This window comes from Thermobia domestica, chromosome 11 (genome assembly GCF_964235325.1).
Source record: "Thermobia domestica chromosome 11, izTheDome1.hap1.1, whole genome shotgun sequence".
Lineage (NCBI taxonomy): Eukaryota > Metazoa > Arthropoda > Insecta > Zygentoma > Lepismatidae > Thermobia > Thermobia domestica.
In genome coordinates, this window is record NC_137464.1 from 255,682,426 (window position 1) to 255,701,332 (window position 18,907).

Sequence of the window (18,907 nt, forward strand, 5' to 3'; positions counted from 1 at the left end):
ACTGGCTCATAGAAAAAAAATAATGCTATATAATATTTGCCGTTGCGTGATTACGTATTGATTGCCTTCTCGTGGAGTTAAAGCTGCAGGAATTGCGATTTAATTTCCATGGAAAATGGCCCAAAAATTAACCTATTGGCGCTGAACAATTCCAGCGTACTTACATTTCCTTTAACAAGGGCTCGATATGTTAGTCAGCCGCTTTGAAATTAATTGAGATAGCATTGAGATAGCATGCTCTTAAGGCTAAAAGGGACAGAAGATTAATGAAAGTATTGGGAATTTTTTGTGCTCTCCTATTAGGAATCGAATCCAGAACCGCATGCACTAAAGACATCGTAAATTCACTAATGATCTAGAACTTACTTTAGTGACAGAGGATTTTAAATAATCCTTTTAGAAAAGGACAAGTTTTTGCTTTGGTCATTTCATTCAATGAATCGATTCGTAGGGAACCAATTCCTTGAAACAATTCATTAAATATCACTAGAAATCAGTTTCTAATCTAACCATCAACAATAAGTCATCACGTGACTCGATACCAGTATTGTATCTAGAAGAACAGGTACATTCTCAAAACTGGAACCAAAAGATCCAAATCACTGAATCGAATAAAATGAATGAAATGACCAAATAAAACTTGCTTACAAAAGTAATCTATATTGCAAGATTGGGGTTAAATTTAGAGTTCCCCCTCCTTTTTCTTGTTTGTAAATTTACAGGAAAAATGGGGTAAGAAATGATTTGTAGTTCTTATGTGATGTTCAGATGTGTAAGTTGGGCACTAACGTTATGTTTAATACGAGAAAAGATATGTAGAAGTGGGTACTATTTGCAAGACGCGGAAGGTTTTGATGATTCAGCAGCATGGTAGTCGTATAGGATAGTGAACCGGTGCGTTGAATATGATATTTCTGTATTGTTTTACAGAATTATATAAGAATAATGAAGAGAATATTAATTTTTTATGAGAACCACGGATTACTGAATTTCAGTGATAATTGAAGCATCTATGAGAACCTGTTCTAGTCTAACTAAAGTCTTACCGGGAAAACTAACTAACAATTTTTTAACGTTTTAACTGCTTTTATGTAGGTTTGAAACTAAAGGGGGGGGGGCACCTCTAAACTAAAGCTCAAGGTTGGTTAAGCCAATCGAATATATCTTTGATCTGACGAATACAAAATTCAGCAATAATAAATTAATTTCTAGTAAATAAAATATTATATACATATCTACTCCTTGACTTCATCTGTAAATTCTTGTTGTTCTAGAACCACATTTTTGGTTGAAAATAAATTAGATACAGCACCATTAGCCATGTTGGCTATTACACTATTAATTTATAAAAAGTAGAAATTATATTAAACAAATTGTTAAACACTATATGGTATCATGGTTACAACCGAAGTTGTAAACCAAAATGGCGCAGACATACTGCCCGAAATCGCCCGTGTTAAGCTAATTATCATTCAGCTATAGCGTAGAGTGGGACAACTGGGACATTGATTGCTGGTACCATGTGGTGGGAGTAATGAGAACTTTTTGTAGTACTGTGGATGCAGTGTTAGACGGTTGTTGTTTACGACGTATGAGTCGTACAAGCTAGCAAGCACAAAAAAGGAAAGCAAGAAGCAGGAGCGTAAATAAGGGCCCCTCAGACCCCGCATTACGAGGCCTCAAGCCATCAGGGGGGTCCAAATCGTGATATGGGACATAAAGAAGGGGGCCCCACTCCACATTATCTGCGGTAGGGCCCCAAGCCTTTAGTTACGCCACTGGAAAGAAGAACATTTTTGACAGCTAAAAGTAAATTCTTTGTATCGTATTATGAAAGCAATTTCCCCCTTAGAACACTTATGTATTCTTAAGGCGAATATCTATGTTCAACAGGTTTTTAGGGCTCCAACACAGAAAGTGCTAGATTAAGCGGGTTTGAGTAAGCAGATGAAATGTGAAAAATGGCTGTGTGTGGTCAACTGGGACAATTCACGTGGGACAATTGGGACGGTGTTTCGATTGTCCGCACTTGATATGCACTGGAACTATCAAAAACACAGAAAATATAGGGGAAAAAGTACGAATTCTAAGCAAAGAATTCTAGCCTCCTAAATCCAAAAATGTGCGAAATTATATAAGGTTGAGTTTCTATTAATTTCGTTTTCAACTGATTTTCTGTTGAAATAAAATGTATAAATACGAAATTAACTTAATAATTTTGTATAGAGAAAGTAATGTTCTTAAATGATAAGATGCATTCTACTAGTACTTGTAAATATTAACAGAAACAATCGGACAAAGTGTTAGTTAATATAGAAATTCACATAATTTATTGATCTTACCAAGATGTTATTTCCATTTGTTTTATTGATAATATGCTGTAATTATCAAAGTTTTGTTAACGCAACTATTGGTAAGTTTTTGGTCAGGTTTAAGCTCTTTGATAATGGGGTATAAAGTGGTAAAAATTTGAAATTTTGAGTACTGGAAATAATTACTCTCTCCAAAGGAAATTTGATCTGAAAATCGAGTGATACACAAAAGGGGTATAGAATGCCTTGGATTACCAAAAATTACATCTTCTATATTTAGTAAAGCTGTTGCAGAGCAATTATAGTTTATGGCGCACATAATTCAATATTCAGCTTCACTGCTCCGATTACAGATAATTTAAAAATCACGTAAACAAATCACAATAATCGGAGCAGTGAATGGGAACAATATCATTCAATATACATTTTACAACTAACAGATAAATTTACAGAATATGCATATCCTCCAGAATATAGATTCATTTTCCGAACAGTAATGGAAAACAAACGTAAACCAACCCAAACCTAACTATAACATAAATAATGGGTTAAGTTTAGAGTTACCCCTCCGCTTTTTATAAAAATGAGGAAAATTTACAAGAGAAATGAGGTAAGAAATGATAATTTGAAGTTTTTGTTTGATGTTTAGGAATGTGAGTTCGGCAGGATAATTATGTTTAATACGAGAAAAGATATGTGGAAGTTAGTACTATTTGCCGGATGCGGAAGCATTCGCGGAAGGTTTCAGCAGCATGGTGCTTGTAAAATATGGCGAATATGGCGAACAGGTGTAACGGATGCGCAAGAATAATGAAGAAAACCTTTTACATTTTTGTGAAGCCCACGGAGTACTGAAGTCAAGTGAAATGTAAAAATTTTTAATACTTTGAGCACTGTTTTTTGTATGTTGCAAAGTCCAAGGGCACCTTCAGACTGGAGGGGCAACTCTAAACTTAAGCCTAAATAATAGAAGCTAATGTTCCAAAAATCATTCTAATGACCATACGAGAAGCCTATTGTAATCAACTCAATTAAGCATTATGGTAGAATAAAGGATAAATTCTAATTACAGGGGGCTAGAATTTTCGACATATTTTTGGATTGAGAGGCCAGATTTTTTTCAGTTAAAATTTCTTATTTTCGTGGTTTATTTTCTGTATTTTTGTTGAGTCAGGTTAGGTTAGGTTAGATTAGGTTAGGTTACTTTCAGTTAGGGTAGATTAACTTTGTATTGGCCTCCCAGTTCCAAAACTACCCTGATTTTTTTTTCCCCTAAGAATTCATACTTCTTTTTTTATACAATTATAGTCTAATTCTGATTAGGTAAGGCTAGGTTACATAACCGGTACGTTCTATTTACCTTCATGGTTTGTATTGGCCTCCCGCAATTAGAATTAACCCGAAATAAATAAGTTTATTAAAACGACAACGAAGCTATAGTAATTTAGGGGTTAAACTTTACAATACACGCTCCAGTTTTGTATCGAAAAATAGAACTCTTTAAAAGGATATAGTAGAGTAAATTTGAGTAAGATAGGAAAAAGTAGATTAAAGTAAGGTTGGATTGGCTTAGGGTAGAGAAGTTTGGGGTTGTTTTGTTAAAATTAATAGTGTAATTTCTTGTGACTACGTAAGGACACCAGCTGGAGCGGGTAATGTAAAGTTCATCCAGTTTTGCTAATTAAAAATACAAATTAAAGAAATATAACAACTAAAAGAAATCGAAATTTATTTAACATATTTAATTACTAGGTAACTTTAAACTTACACCTAAAGTTATTATTATTTATTGAATATGCTCCTATAGGAACACTAAGGAAACACACTATTAAATATCACTAAAGAACTAATGATTTCGCAGAGATTATGAGCAAATGAAGTGATTAACGAATTATAAAGTATCTGGATTTAAAAAAAAAAAAAGAATTATGAAAGACCCATTGATGCTTTAAATATAATAGAACTACTCTGCTGCTACTGTATTTAATAGAGCGAGTAAATTTGCCTCATTTAGTGGAATTGTATTTTTTGGTGTTTGTTCTCCCTTATGTTGAATTAATATGTTTACGCTATTTTGAAAACTCTTAACATTTTTTTTATGTATAATCATTAACAAAAAAAAGTATATTTCATACGTAATATGTACATAAATTGTTCTGTTTTCTTTTGTCAGTGGCTGTACATCTAATTTAGTAATTTTAACAAGTCTTCCTTTGTAGCTGTTCCTCATTCTTTTGTATTTATTCAACTACTATATGAATAATTTCTGAAACTTTGCTTAATTTCATCTTTTGCAATGTTTTCTCAAATTTTCTTCGTAAAACTCGAACAAAAAAGTAACTCTACTCTATCTAATTTTCCTTTCTGACCAGTTCCTCACTAAAATTGTTTCCTTTATTTATTAATTATGCCGCAGTGAAATTTGATTCTTTTTTACTGACATCTTTTCATCCCCATACTCAGTAACATCAGGCTGCTTTTGTTCTGTAGTCCTTTGTTTGATTTTTCCTGAAAAATGAGTAACAAGAACATTATATAAATTGCAAGAGTTCAATTGAATTCATCCGATCTAGATAAAAACTTGGTGTGGTGGTAGACCTTGATCCGTTGTGCAACTTTGCAATTTTTTTATGATGTAGAGCAAATTACAGTCCGGAATCGTTTTCCCCTCTACCGGTTTTTATTACAAAATCTACTATAAAAACTATATTACAAAAATGTTACTGTAATGTAAATTCTCTAATATTGTGTTAATAGAGAAGTGACCCAAGCCCCGAACAGCCTACGGCAGGATCTCCACAGAGCTTCAATGCAAGCTAAGTGGAATGGATTTTTAGGATTCCTAATGCTCCGTGCAAGCAGTGAGGGAATTAAAAGTCACAGAGCTCCGAGCAAGCTAGCAGACTGAGGTTAGGATGACCAACAGAACTCCAAGCAAGCTAAAGGAGGCAGACTGATGTCTTTCATTGCAGTTCTCTCGGTTATATAGGTTTTCCAGGTGAGGCGGTGGCGGTTCTGTTCCCTTGTTGTCATATGACCAGTGGCGTCGCTGTTGTCTTTGTTGTCTGTGCAGCCATAGTAATCCATAGTAAAACGCACAAGGTTCATGTTTGTAAATTGAACCAATATTAAATGAAGGACGATTTTTATGATTATACTTGTAAAATAAAAATAAATTGAAGTAAAATTTTCTACGAGTACATGCTTACATTTACAGTTTACAATTTAAAAAAAAAAATCAAAGTAGCTTTCTTAGCTCCACGTTGAACTTCTGTTGATTTTCTTTGTTTATGCTTTCCTTTCATTTTTGTTAATTATTAAATATTTTCTTTCCTGTCCGCTATATTCCTGAATTTATTGTACTCTGATACATCCTTTTGTATTTTATGCTATCTTACCCTCCTTCATTAAGCCAAGTATTTCTTCTATTATCTGAGGCTTTGACATTTATTTATACATATATATATTACCTGCAATACATGTATATTACCTTCCTTTCTTTTTCTATCTTGATTCAGTGCTCCTGTCGGTGGTGGTGTTTGATTGCTTCTCTTTCTCTGTCTATTGCTACTTGAAATATATTTAATTGTATTTGTACATTTGCTGAACTTCTCAATATTATACTTGAAACGTAGTTTCATATTTAACCATAATCGACTTTTCATTCATATTAAGTTATGATCTAAATCTATACATTCTCCTCGGTAGTTCTGGTTATTTTTACTTGACTCGCTTAGTTTTATAGGACCAAGCTGTAATTATTTGGTATCTGCTACTATCTTCTGTTTTCTTCCATATATATCATCTTTTTGGCTGCTTAAAAATTAGTTATCATTATAACAAGAGTTTGATTCCTGCAAACTCCAATAATCCTTGTACTTTTACATTTCTTTTCCTAAGTTTGAAATATTTTCCGACATTTCCTTCCTTTCGTCCACAGACAAATTACATTCCAGTCTGTCGTATAAAATTAAGTTAAACTTTTCAAGTTCCTTAAACAATGCTTCTTCTATCCACTCACTGTATCTCGATGTTCCTATGACTTCTCTTCCTAGTTTCTTATTCAACACAACGTCTAGTGCGTTTAATCATTCTCTTAGTCCTTTAAATATCATTTTATAGTCTCCATCCCAAAACTCCTGTATTATTCAAACTTTAAACTGATTTTTTTTTAAAAGAACATCTTAGACTGCAATTCCTTGTTAGGCGAAAGTCGTAACACTGTTGAACGATGTTATTATTGTATTTCTCTGAGTATAAGATATGTATATATATATATATATATATATATATATATATATATATATATATATATATATATATATATATATATATATATATCATTATCATTAGAAGTCAAGAGGAAAAACATAAATTGAGTTAATTATCTATTAAGAAATACATAACACATTCTAATTACTTTGTTGAATTACCAATACGAACTTCAAAGAAATTACTCTTTATTAAAGAAATTGTATCAGTGAATCGTAGTTATCAGAGGAACAGATCAATAAAAAACAACACTAGTGAGTCATTGATATGAGGGTTTCGAAGAGTTCTGTTTCTTCCTCAGGACAAAATATTATTTTTAATAGTATTATATTATGGATACTTCCAACTTCAACATAGAAGGTATTTATCAACTTACACAATGACACAAAATAAATATAATATTTAACATATACAGAAAAGAAGAAAGTAAAACCTCAATTTGTGATTAAGATTTCTCTTTCAAATAAGGTTTGTGATTTTCTAGTACTTGTATAATCTATATTATTGTACTGCCAGTTACATAACCATGGTCTTGGTTAAATAAATACACAATAAATCCTACCATGATGAGACACAGTCCTGATAGCAGGAATAGTCGTGTATGCAAACAACATTAATTAACATTTTTCTTAGTTGCCAAATACCTAACCTAGTGAAATTACTACAATATTAATGGGGACTCTTAACAAACTTACACAATTTGAGGATTACCTCAATTACACTGAATACAAGGCTATATTTATTCCCGATGATTGTTACTGATGCTTAACAAATCCAACCCTCTATGTGGGGATCACTAGGACAATACAACCCATTATAAGCATTGTCTGTATAAGAACAGCAAAACTGAACCAACCACTTTGACAGTGGTAGCAGAAACTACGTGCAGATATGCACCAAGCTTTTCTTGCTTGGATTTTTATACTGTAATACAACTCATTTCTCCTGAAAAACTCCATAAGGGTGTAGTTTCGTTATGGCAATGAGTTTTATTTTCGGGCAATTTTCTTAAAAATGGCTCAAAGGATTTTCTCAAAAACAACTCAGGCAATTTTGTTCATATTTCATAAACAAACATTTCTTTAATAACTCGACAATATGGCATAATTTATTTGTCCTTTAAAAAATCGCAAAGGGTAGTTTAGTCTTAAGATGAGTTTTTCCGGCGATTTTCTCGAAAAACAAATCGCGAAATTTTGTTCATACTTTATAAATAAATATTTCTTTAATAACCTGTCAGTATGGCATAACTCATTTGTTATGAAAAATCTACAAGGAATAGTTATCTCTTGGGGACTTTTTCGGAGAATTTTCTCAAAACCGTCTCAGTCAATTTTTTTCACATTGATGGGCGGAGTTATAGGGGGAATGGGGGCATTGCTCCCCAACTTTTTGACAAAAAATAAAATGTCACCTATAAGATGGCCTCCTACCAAGACCTCCGAGACCAACCAAAAGGTCTGCCCCCTCTGGTCCCCTCCCAGTAGACACTTCCTAGCTCCGCCTATGTTCACATTTCATAAATAAATGTTTTATTGAGAACTTCACAAACCCATTTCTCATAAATCGACAAGGGTTAGTTTACTAATGAGTTTGAAATCCATGTGGGATGTATTTTTCAAAAATGATTCAGGCGATTTTCTTCATATTTCGTAAATAAATATTTCATTGATTAAATTATTTTGTTACATAAATTATTTCTTATGAAAATAATCCACAAGGGTAGTTTACTTTATGTGGTAAGTTTTCTGTGATCGAAGTTTCCTTCGGAAACACCTTATAATTGTGTTTGTATTTCACTAATAAATGCTTTAGTTGTAACTGGACTATAACGTGATTTAGTTTTAAATATTGAAACGATAAAGTTTAGTGTGGTAGCCTGTGCCTTTTATTGGTTTAAAATTTTTAAAGATTGCTGTTATTTTTTATTTACGTGTTATATTTCTCAAATAATTCATGTGAGTGATATTTATTGGAAGTTTGTTGCGTATCTTAAAAGTTGATATTTCTATAAGAAATTAGTTTGAAAAAAAGGATGTCGAGGAAGCTGGATTGTACACTGTTTCTAGAATTATCTGTAACTATCTTTTTGTGTCAGTGCATTTGAAAATTAACTATACTCCTGCAATACAATAACACAACAATACATAACATCAGTTTATTCTTTGTAGTAATTGCTGGAAATGGTCACAATGAAGATCCAGACATGTCTGCGCGTTTTGTTTTCTTGCTCTCGTAGATTCTCACAAGTTGTTCATGTGGAACGTTCCTATTGAAATCACTAATAGCGGCTTGAAGCTCTGGAGCTGATCTGGGGTTCCTCGATAAACTCCAGAAGTAAGAACTGGTATAGAAAACAGAGTCCAAAATATCGTAGGATTGTCTGCTAGACACTGTTGAAACTATTCAAAATGTGTGTTGTGATCCTTAAGATCCAAATAATTATGAATCGAACTGCATATTTTGCATTTATCCAAAGTGTATTTACATATGGTTTAATATTTTGGGGTAACAGCAGTTATATAAATGATGTGTTACTATTACAAAAGAGGGCTGTTAGGATAACAATGAACATTGTAAGCCACTATTTGTTCAACTAAAGATAATGACAGTGATTAATCTTCACATTTATCTAGTATTGATCTACACAAGACAGAATGTTCCAACCATGTTATATAGACAAGATGTATACATATAATACAAGATAGAGCAAACTAATTGATACACCTTATAGTAGATTATCTAAAGTTAAAGACAGTTATATTATTGCTAGTATAAAATTTATGAATATGTTACCGACGTATATGCATTATTTGCCTACTGAGACATTTAAAGCTAAAGTGTATAAAGGTCTGGTGGCTTTGCCTTTTTATAATATTAATGAATTTTTTGAAGCGCAAAAATCATTTGTCTACTGCTGATATATTTGAATACGAAATTTATTGTAATATATATGTATTTATTATAAAGTATGAAAGTAGCTAGTGTAATATTTTAAAGTATACTATGTACAATCCTTTGACATTGTCCATTGCCTAATCATAGGCTTAACGACAATAAAAATATTCTGTTCTATTTGCTTTCCATAGTCTGTGACCAATAACAGTTGATCCCCTTTGACTTTTAATGGGGTGTGAATAAGATTTTTACGGTCTTCCTTGTGTGTAGTTGCAAAGTCAATGTTGCTGTGAAGGGCAATTTTCGCATGGATATATTGGGGCTACGTTGCATAACAGCCGATGTATTTTGCTGCTTTCTTTCATCGACTACTATGGTCTACCACTTCATTCAAAGTCCTTTACTGATCCAGCTTCCGTAAAAATTCTCGATCAACGCTTTTACAGTGACGATTAGAACCGGCTTACCGGGAAACCTAGCGGAAAACTGGTCTTTCACTGTCTGTGTACTTAGGAGGACATATTTGATTAGAAATATTCGATGGTCTAAAGTAAACACTATTCTGAGCATAAACAGAAAGATAGTCTCAATCTTCAAAGGCAATGAACAACAACGATCTAGACACGCTTTGTTATCTGGAGGTAACCAACCTCGCTGGGTCGTGGAAACCCAATTGTACAAAACACAGATTACCAACTCTTTTAGAAAATATTTCTCTTAGCTTATGGAATACTATCAGCCAAGATACAATTCTGTTTATAGATGTATAGTTACTTCTCCAATCGACTGTAGTTTTCTATTAGTTTATTTAAAAATGTAAGTGTTTGATATACTGTGTGTATTAATAAAATTAGAAGAATATTAAGCTTTTTCGGAACATAGACACTAGAAAGATTCTCGATTTTAAATATTTATGATCATTATTATAATTTTCAGCTGAAGTACAATCGTTGAATGCAATTCTAGATTAGTTTTATTTTATTTATTATTATTATTTATTTATTTATTTATTTTTTGTTTTTTAATTTTTCTCCTCTTGCCATTTTCATAAGAGTGCTATTCGTTTATTTGTTATCTCTGATTGTTTCGTTCATTTGCTGCACAGTGGAAGGTGATCCCATAAAGAGGCTGAAATGTGCTTTGAAGCAAATAACGGACTGTCCAGTAGACGGTGGTTGGTCTCCATGGGAGAATTGGGGCAAATGCGAAGGAGAATGTGGATTTCCTGGATATAGAGTTCGAACGAGAAGTTGCACCAGCCCTCCTCCATCCAATGGCGGAGCTCAGTGTCGTGGCTTTGATCACGAGTCACGACCTTGTGAAGTTGGCAGTAAGTATATATAGAGTACTCATATCATAGAGACATTGACCAAGCAATCGTTGTCAGAAATACTACAAAAAACGTGTATGTTTCAGTGTGCTTCAAAATGCATGTAGAGAGAAATTTTGTTAACGTTTAACGAGGAAAAAAATGTGCAAAGATGAGGGGCATATACCAATCGACAGAACTCAATGGCCTGAACAAAATAATGAGTATACATCATCATGCGTAGGTTTCGAGAAAAACAATTTTTTTGTAAACCTACAAATTGATGATGTTCGATAACGGCGCCATCTATTAAGCTGAAACTGATACTAGAGTATACAATAGTCAAGATATTTATTAGGACTCTAGCAAGCTGTGCAGTATGATAAATGAGATATGATAATCACTATTACAAGTCAAGGGGAACAATATAAATTAAGCTTATTAACTATAAAGAAATGCACAAGAATATTCTAATTACTTTGATAAATTACGAAAACGAACTTCAAAGAAATTACTATTTATTAAAGAAATTGTATCAGTGAATCGTAGTTACATAAAGGAACAGATGAATAAAACGCAACATTAGTGAGTCACTTATATGACGGTTTCAAAGAGTTCTGTTTCTTCCTCAGCACTAATTATAAATTTTAACAATATTTCCAACTTCAACATGAAAGTATCTGTCAACTTACACAATGACACAGAAATAATTCTAATACATTTAACATATACAAAACAAAAGAAAAGAAAAACTCACTTTTTAATTAAGATTTCAGTTTCAAATAAATTTTGTGATCTTTTAGTATTTTCATAAATCTATATTATTGTACAGCGGGGGACACTTCTAAATGGTACAGCCATATGGAGATTTACGGCTAAGGTGTACCATTTAGAAGTGTCCCCCGCTGTACTATTAGTTACATAACCACGATCTTGGTTAAATTAATATACCACAAAACTTTCCATGATAAGACAGCAGGAATAGCAGTGCATATAAACAATATTAATTAAAATATTTCTTAGTTTCCAAATAACTAGCCTACTGTAATTACTACAATATTATTGGGAATACTTAATAAACCTACACAATTTGGAGATTACCTCAATAATACTGAACATAAGGCTATGTTTATTCCCAAATGGTTGTTAATGATGCTTAACAAACCCAACTTACTATGTGGGGATCACTAGAACAATACAACATCCATTATTAGCATTGTTTGCATAAGAATAGCAAAATTGAACCAACTACTTTCACAAACTCACCAAGTCTTTCCTGCTTGGATTTTAAGTTTAAAGCCGAAAAAGATAAAGATGACATCGAAACGTGAAATGTGTGAGAGAGAAGTTAAATTACCAGCACAATTAAAATAACACTTGATAATTACATATCTAATAGCCTTATATATACGCAATATAATATTAATCCGAAGATAAGACATATATCAATCGAAAATCATATTGAAGTGAATAAAATTACGTATTTGAGGGTAAATTCTTATCCATAATTTTTTGAGAAAATCGAAAAAAAAATATGTTATGGCCTTATAACTATGTCATATGTTGCCGATTCGATTCGGTTGACATTTTTTATTCTCCTGGAATAGATATTTTGTTTTTGGGTAAACTTTGCAATACATGCTCCAACTGCGCATCGATAAGTAGAGCCGCTTTAAAAGAGTATAGCAGAATAGGGTAGGGTAGAGTAGAGTAAGATAGGGATAAGTAGGGTCAGGTTAGCTTAGGGTTAGGTAAGTTTGGACCCATTGTATTGTACTGTATTGTACAGTGCAATTTCTCGTCTCTGCTTAAAGATACCAACTGGAGCGGATACTGTAAAGTTAACCCTTTTTTATGTACTATTATATGCAAAAAATATCTAGCGTTAAGTAACAGATTGCATCTATTGTACTTTGATTTCTCCTAACAGTGACGGACATACACCTCCTTAAGAATGTTAAAAATTCGCATCTTTTGTATATTTTCAAAAATATCAATCGTACATAAATTAATTATCCCAGATACTAATTCTTATGTAAGTAATATCTTATTATTCCAAAGATAAATTCCTAAAGTAATTAATTAAATATTTCATCATGAGAATTTTAAACCATGATTCAGTAAACAAAAACTTATGACAATTATAAACCTACTAGAAGAATGCCCGTTCTTCGCAACGGGGAGAATGCGTTTCATTTTGGACATAAAGGGCACCAAAACTGTCACCAATCAACTTAGGGAACCCTAAAACTATTATTTCGACACACTTTATCGATGATTTTCAATTATTTTTAAATGTCAATGTCACAAGCTTCCCCTTGGGAGTACTATTGGGGGCTGAATTTGGAATTAAACGGCTCCCATTTGTCATTTTTCGTCTCAGCGTCCCCGAAAACTATGAATTCAACACTAATATCGGTCATTTTCGATCATTTTATATATATATCTCCCCCTCCTCCTCCTCTCCTATGTCGCAACATCAAAATGAAATGATAAAAAACATCCCAGGTCCGAACTTCATCTATGTTGAATATTTGATCGAGATCCGTTAGATGGTTCAAGAGTTATTAAGTTACAAATATAATGGCTTCCATTTATATATATATATATATATATATATATATATATATATATATATATATATATATATATATATATATATAGAGAGAGAGAGAGAGAGAGAGAGAGAGAGTCTGTATAACGCATTAATTATAATATTTGAATATCGACATGAAGGCTCGCATGAGCAAATTCTTGTATACGAACGAGTGTGAACCAGTGTGAGTCAGCAAGTTATCAATCTGCAAAATGTCACAGTACACTAATATTTTAGTTGTTTTATAACAAACATTTTTTTTTTTAATTATACTTTAGCCCACAGTTCGTGTAATTCTTAAAATATATCACCACGGTCAAATCACTTTAGCTCAGTCAAGACAACTTGTATCACTACAAGACTCCATTAATTATTTATTTTCTTTTTCAGTTGTTATGACAACTATATATGCAGATTACCTCTATAAAACTAACCTATATCTTTAACGATTGAGATTACATTTTATTTCTTTCTATTTAGAGTCAACAACATATAATTTCTTATCTTCTTCTTCTTCTACACGACAGATTGTGTATTTTTATGCACCGTTATCCCAAAATCAAAATATAAAAATGGAAGTAATCCAATGCACCAATGCAATGATACACGATATCGTTGTAATTTGTGATTTCATCTCTTTAAAACACAGCTTAACACTCTTTTTTTATCGATTTCGACTCTTTCCTGAAACATTTCATGCGAACACACACACACACACACACACACACACACATATATATATATATATATATATATATATATATATATATATATATATATATATATTATGTATGATAATATTCGTGTGTTCTATTATGAGTTATATAATTAATTTGTTTCGATAGACTGTGGACCTAAGGAATATGAGAAGCAGGTGGCTAGAGATCCAATTCGATTATCAGAATGGAAAGTTCTTGAAACTATTCATGACAGTCATCACGTTTTGATAGACATGTGTTTAACACATACATGCTCATTTGATCAGGTTCGACACATTTTAGGACATGATGCGGTGAGTTACTTTTTTATTGCTAACAAAATATAATAGTATTGGTACATACGACTGTAGTATATTAGATTTTCAATTGTACAAAAAGGAAATATACAAATATACAGGGTGTTACAAAAATATGTCCCAATATTTTGAAAACAGACTCCTCTCATCAAAATAAGAAAAAAGTTCGTATCGACCTATGCTCAAAAGTGGATGGTTTCCGAATTATAGGGTGCCGAAAACGTGAAACAAGTGAACTTTAAAAGTTTATAGCTCCACTATTATGGGACCTATCGTAGTCGGTCAACATTAGGGATGGCCAGAACCGGTTCCTGGTGGAACCGGTTTTTGGGTCTGAATGGATCCGATTCTAGAAGATCCGATTCCGGAACCGGTTTTTCGGATCCATGTCTGGAACCGGTTCTTCGGATGTAGGTCTAGAACCGGTTCTTCGGATCCAGGTCTGGAACCGGTTCTTCAGATCCATGTCTAGAACCGGTTCTTCGGATCCAGGTCTGGAACCGGTTCTTCGGATAAAGGTCTGAAACCGGATCCGGAACCGGTTCTGAAAACCGGATCTCCAAGAACCGGTTCCGCTGGAACCGAAACTTTGTGACCATCCCTACGCTAAACCCGAGCTGCTGGCAGGCTGTGAACAGTACGCTAGATGAAATGGTGGAAGCGACAGGCAGGCACCCAGGCGGCGGCAGCTTGTCTCATTTGGCTAAATAAACTGGGTAACTGGCAAACTCATTGGCTAAACAGGCAAACTGGCCAACTCATTTGGCTGAACACACACTGGTGGACCAAAATTTTTTCTGGGGGCACAAGCGGGTCTGGGCGGGGAAAGCACAAGCGCATGGTCCTCTTTGCATTTTTTTGAAGGTGAACTTTGTGCCTCCTTTACGGATCTTTGGGGGCTTTCGGATCCAGGTCTGGAACCGGTTCCTAAGATCCGGTTTTGGAACCGGATTTTCGGATCCAGGTCTGGAACCGGCTCCTAAGATCCGGTTCTGGAACCGGGTCTTCGGATCCAGGCCTGGAACCGGTTCTGAAAACCGGATCTCCGAGAACCGGTTCTTCGCGGAACCGGTTCCGCCGGAACCGGAACTTTGTGGCCATCCCTAGTCAACATATCACGCAGGAACTGGTGTGCGAACTATCAAAATATCCATGTTTAAGAATGCTCCAGTACTTGCACACCAATTTTTAGAGAGATAGGTGGAGAATGATCAAGTACTCCCAAACAGCCTCTATCTAAAAATAATTGTGCAAGTATCGGAGGGTTTGAAAGATATATATTTGGATAGTTCACATACTAGTTCCTCAGTGGTGTCCGATCACACTATGCACTTCCGGTCACAGGTCCATACGAACTTGTTTTCTTATTTTGATGTGACGAGTCTATTCCAAAAATATTGACAAATCTTTGTAGCTCCATGTATAATTATACAAAATTAGACAAAAAGGATAACTAAATATTGTTTATTCAGCACTAGTGCAAATGCAACAAAATTTAAAATATTATTTAACAAATACAAAAAGAAAAGAAAAAATCAAAATTACTCAAGGAAAATTGGAGAATTCAAACTTTCCGCAGTTTATATATAAGCATTTCAATTTTATCTAAAGGAAATCGGAAGTTCTGATTTGTCATTAATACGTACTACTCCATTGCATTTACCCGGTATTTCAAGGGTATAAGGGTTCGGATTTCAGAAGTTTCTCCATTGCAGTCCCGGATACCATACAACGCTACACATTAATTGTAATATTTAGTTTCCTATATGGATGTTGAGATAAGTAATCATATAAGCAAATGTTTGTAAGTGAGTCTTCTTTTTTGCCGTCAGTTAATTAAATTGGACCCGTTCTATGTTATTTCCTTGTGATTTATGAATAGGATCCCAAAGAACACAACAGTATTCTAACTTACTCCTAATCATCACTGTAAAGAAGTGTTTTAAAGCTTGGATATTATGTAGGTCTCTTGTACTCGTTATTAAAACCTTAGGGACCTGTACGACTCTGCAATAATTTTATTTATATAACATTTAAATGATCTAGTAACATACCTAAGTCATTAACAGAATATACTCTTTTTAACTTTTCATTATTAATCTTATACTCAAAAGATGGATAATTAATTTTATTTGAAAATATTATAACATTACAACTTTTTAATATTAAAATATAATTTGTTCCTGATACACCATTACAGACAAGTATTAATATTACTTTGAAGTTCATGTAGATCATTATTCACTTTTTATAACTTTAAATATTTTCATGTCATCGGCATATAATAAACAATTACTATATTTTACAACACTCAGAAATCATTAATGAATAATGAAAATAGCAATGGGCCCAAATTTGGTCCTTGTGGTACACCTGAATTACCTGCCTAAATAAGAGATTTTACAAAATTATAATTGACAAAACATGTTCTACCTATTAAACAAGAGATCATATCTAATAATAAGTGTAAATTTCTCTTTTATTTTATGCATAAATCATTTAATAAATTACGAAATAATGATAATCAAATTATTAATTCACTTAGGGCCAATCCTAACATCTTCTGATATCTGTCTGATATAAATATCCTTCTGACATCTTTCCGATAAGTGTTCTACAATATCCTGATAACAATCAGGTGGCTGATAAACCCTATCAGCTGGTTGTTACCTTGACAGGAAGTTCAATTGCCAGTTAACAGTTATCAGGTACTTGTTAGTTGTCGTGTAGTGAATTATGGACGAAATCGAAGAATTGTTGATGCTATCAGATGCTGCAGCGAGGAGATTGTTCAATATATAGCGAGGCCTAGAAGACCAAAAATCATCAGACAACGAACCGATCACATTGATAAATGGACTGAAGAAGAATCTTTGTTTGATTTCGATTGACAAAAGACAGTTGTCGTCAGCTGCATGAGGAAATTGCTGACGAGATAAGAACTCAAACTGATAGGTAAGTTTTAGTTCGAATATATGTCAATTTTAGTATTGCTTCTTAAGTTGTAAGGACGAACAGCAACATTTCTATGTATATGGTATCAATGCGTATGTAAGTGTGGCCTAAAAAGTGTTTATTACTTAAGTTTGTGTTTGCCTTTACGATAGTGTGCCCCTAGATTATAACGTGCATAACAAAAAGTACTGGTACTCATTTATGTTTCCCATGTTTTCAATAGGATAATTTAAACAAGCATACTGAAAACGCACTTGACGTTTTGATTGTTTTCAGTATGAGCAACAGAAAACCAACCAATCAAATGGTCCGTTATAACCTTGCTTCGGGTTAACTATCTGACAGAGTATATTTCAGACACAGTACATTGTAGAACGATCCACGGGTTAAAGTAACTGACAAGTTTCTGATATCTAATTCTGACTGATAGTAATCAGAAAGAATATCAGCATATTGTAGGACTGGCCCTTAAAGTAAAAAAATAATATTAGTTGCTTATACTAGTAATTTCTTTCAGAAAATACAAACATTACTTATAACATGTAAAAGAAGTTAAAGAATATGTATATTATTAGTGAAATATTTAATTTGCTAAAGCTGGAAACTGAAAACAGAACAATGCAATTTACAATTGAAATAATTTACAATCAAGATATAAACTCGTAATGATTCTTTGGTAGATAAAGTAAATAGAACTATCGACCTTGATAAGTTTAGCGTGTTTGGTACTTATTGTCCAAGTCTAAGGAATAATCATTAAATTTTATATTATAGTTTTGTCTTTTTCAAAAGAGAAAAATTCCTTAATTTCTGAAAGAGTTTTAATTGAAGAATTTTAAATAAATAAGTTTGAACTAGTTAAATAAAATAAATCTTGTCATACATCTAAAACAATCTAAATATACTTTTTCTTTTTCTTCTCTTTCTTTTTACATTTTCTCTTTCTTTCACAAGTATGAATATTTTATTTATACGTTTCTTTTTAAGATTAATACAGCTAATGTGTCACAAAACGTGATCCCTAATTTCCCTTATTTGTCATTTTACTAGTCAGTTTGCAACATACATCACGTTACAGTGAAGGGATTGAGATTAAAATTTAACTTTACTTTTAGATGGTATATTGGAATGCCTTACATTGTGTGAAGCACAACGTTGGATGTCCTGGTAAGTATTTTTCTAAATCCTTGTTCTACATATATCATTACAGTACAAGGTGAGCTGAAGAAATTTCAATATGGAAAGACACATTTTAAGAGGCGGGGAGAAGTAAATATGTGAACTTCGTGTGAGTTGCCTTTTTTTTTAAGTCAAAGATAGGGATGCTAGATTAAACTGAACACTAAAGACAAACCTAGGGTCCTTGGTTTGATCCAAGCCCGCGCTAGTTGAACTTTGTGGTGGTCAAACATCGTGTACGTGAGTTTTTTCGGGATTCTCCCGGTTTCTTCCATTTTATACACTCTATCATTATTATTATCCGTCTCATCATCACCATCTCCCTTAGCCACAGTACACAATTGTGTGAGACGTTCAACTTAATTTTCTGA

The 18,907-nt window shown here is 33.1% G+C and overlaps 1 protein-coding gene across 1 annotated transcript in view; it reads left to right on the top strand.

Annotated features, from left to right (window-relative positions):
• The first annotated feature begins 2,237 nt into the window (after positions 1–2,237).
• Positions 2,238–18,907, top strand: part of LOC145664956 (uncharacterized) — a 60,070-nt gene continuing 43,400 nt past the window's right edge. The window contains exons 1-4 of the mRNA XM_081732092.1: positions 2,238–2,413; positions 10,588–10,812; positions 14,233–14,399; positions 18,473–18,524. Of these exons, the coding sequence (XP_081588218.1) occupies positions 2,347–2,413; positions 10,588–10,812; positions 14,233–14,399; positions 18,473–18,524 (511 nt within the window). The 5' untranslated portion in view covers positions 2,238–2,346. The remainder of the gene's footprint in view (positions 2,414–10,587; positions 10,813–14,232; positions 14,400–18,472; positions 18,525–18,907) is intronic.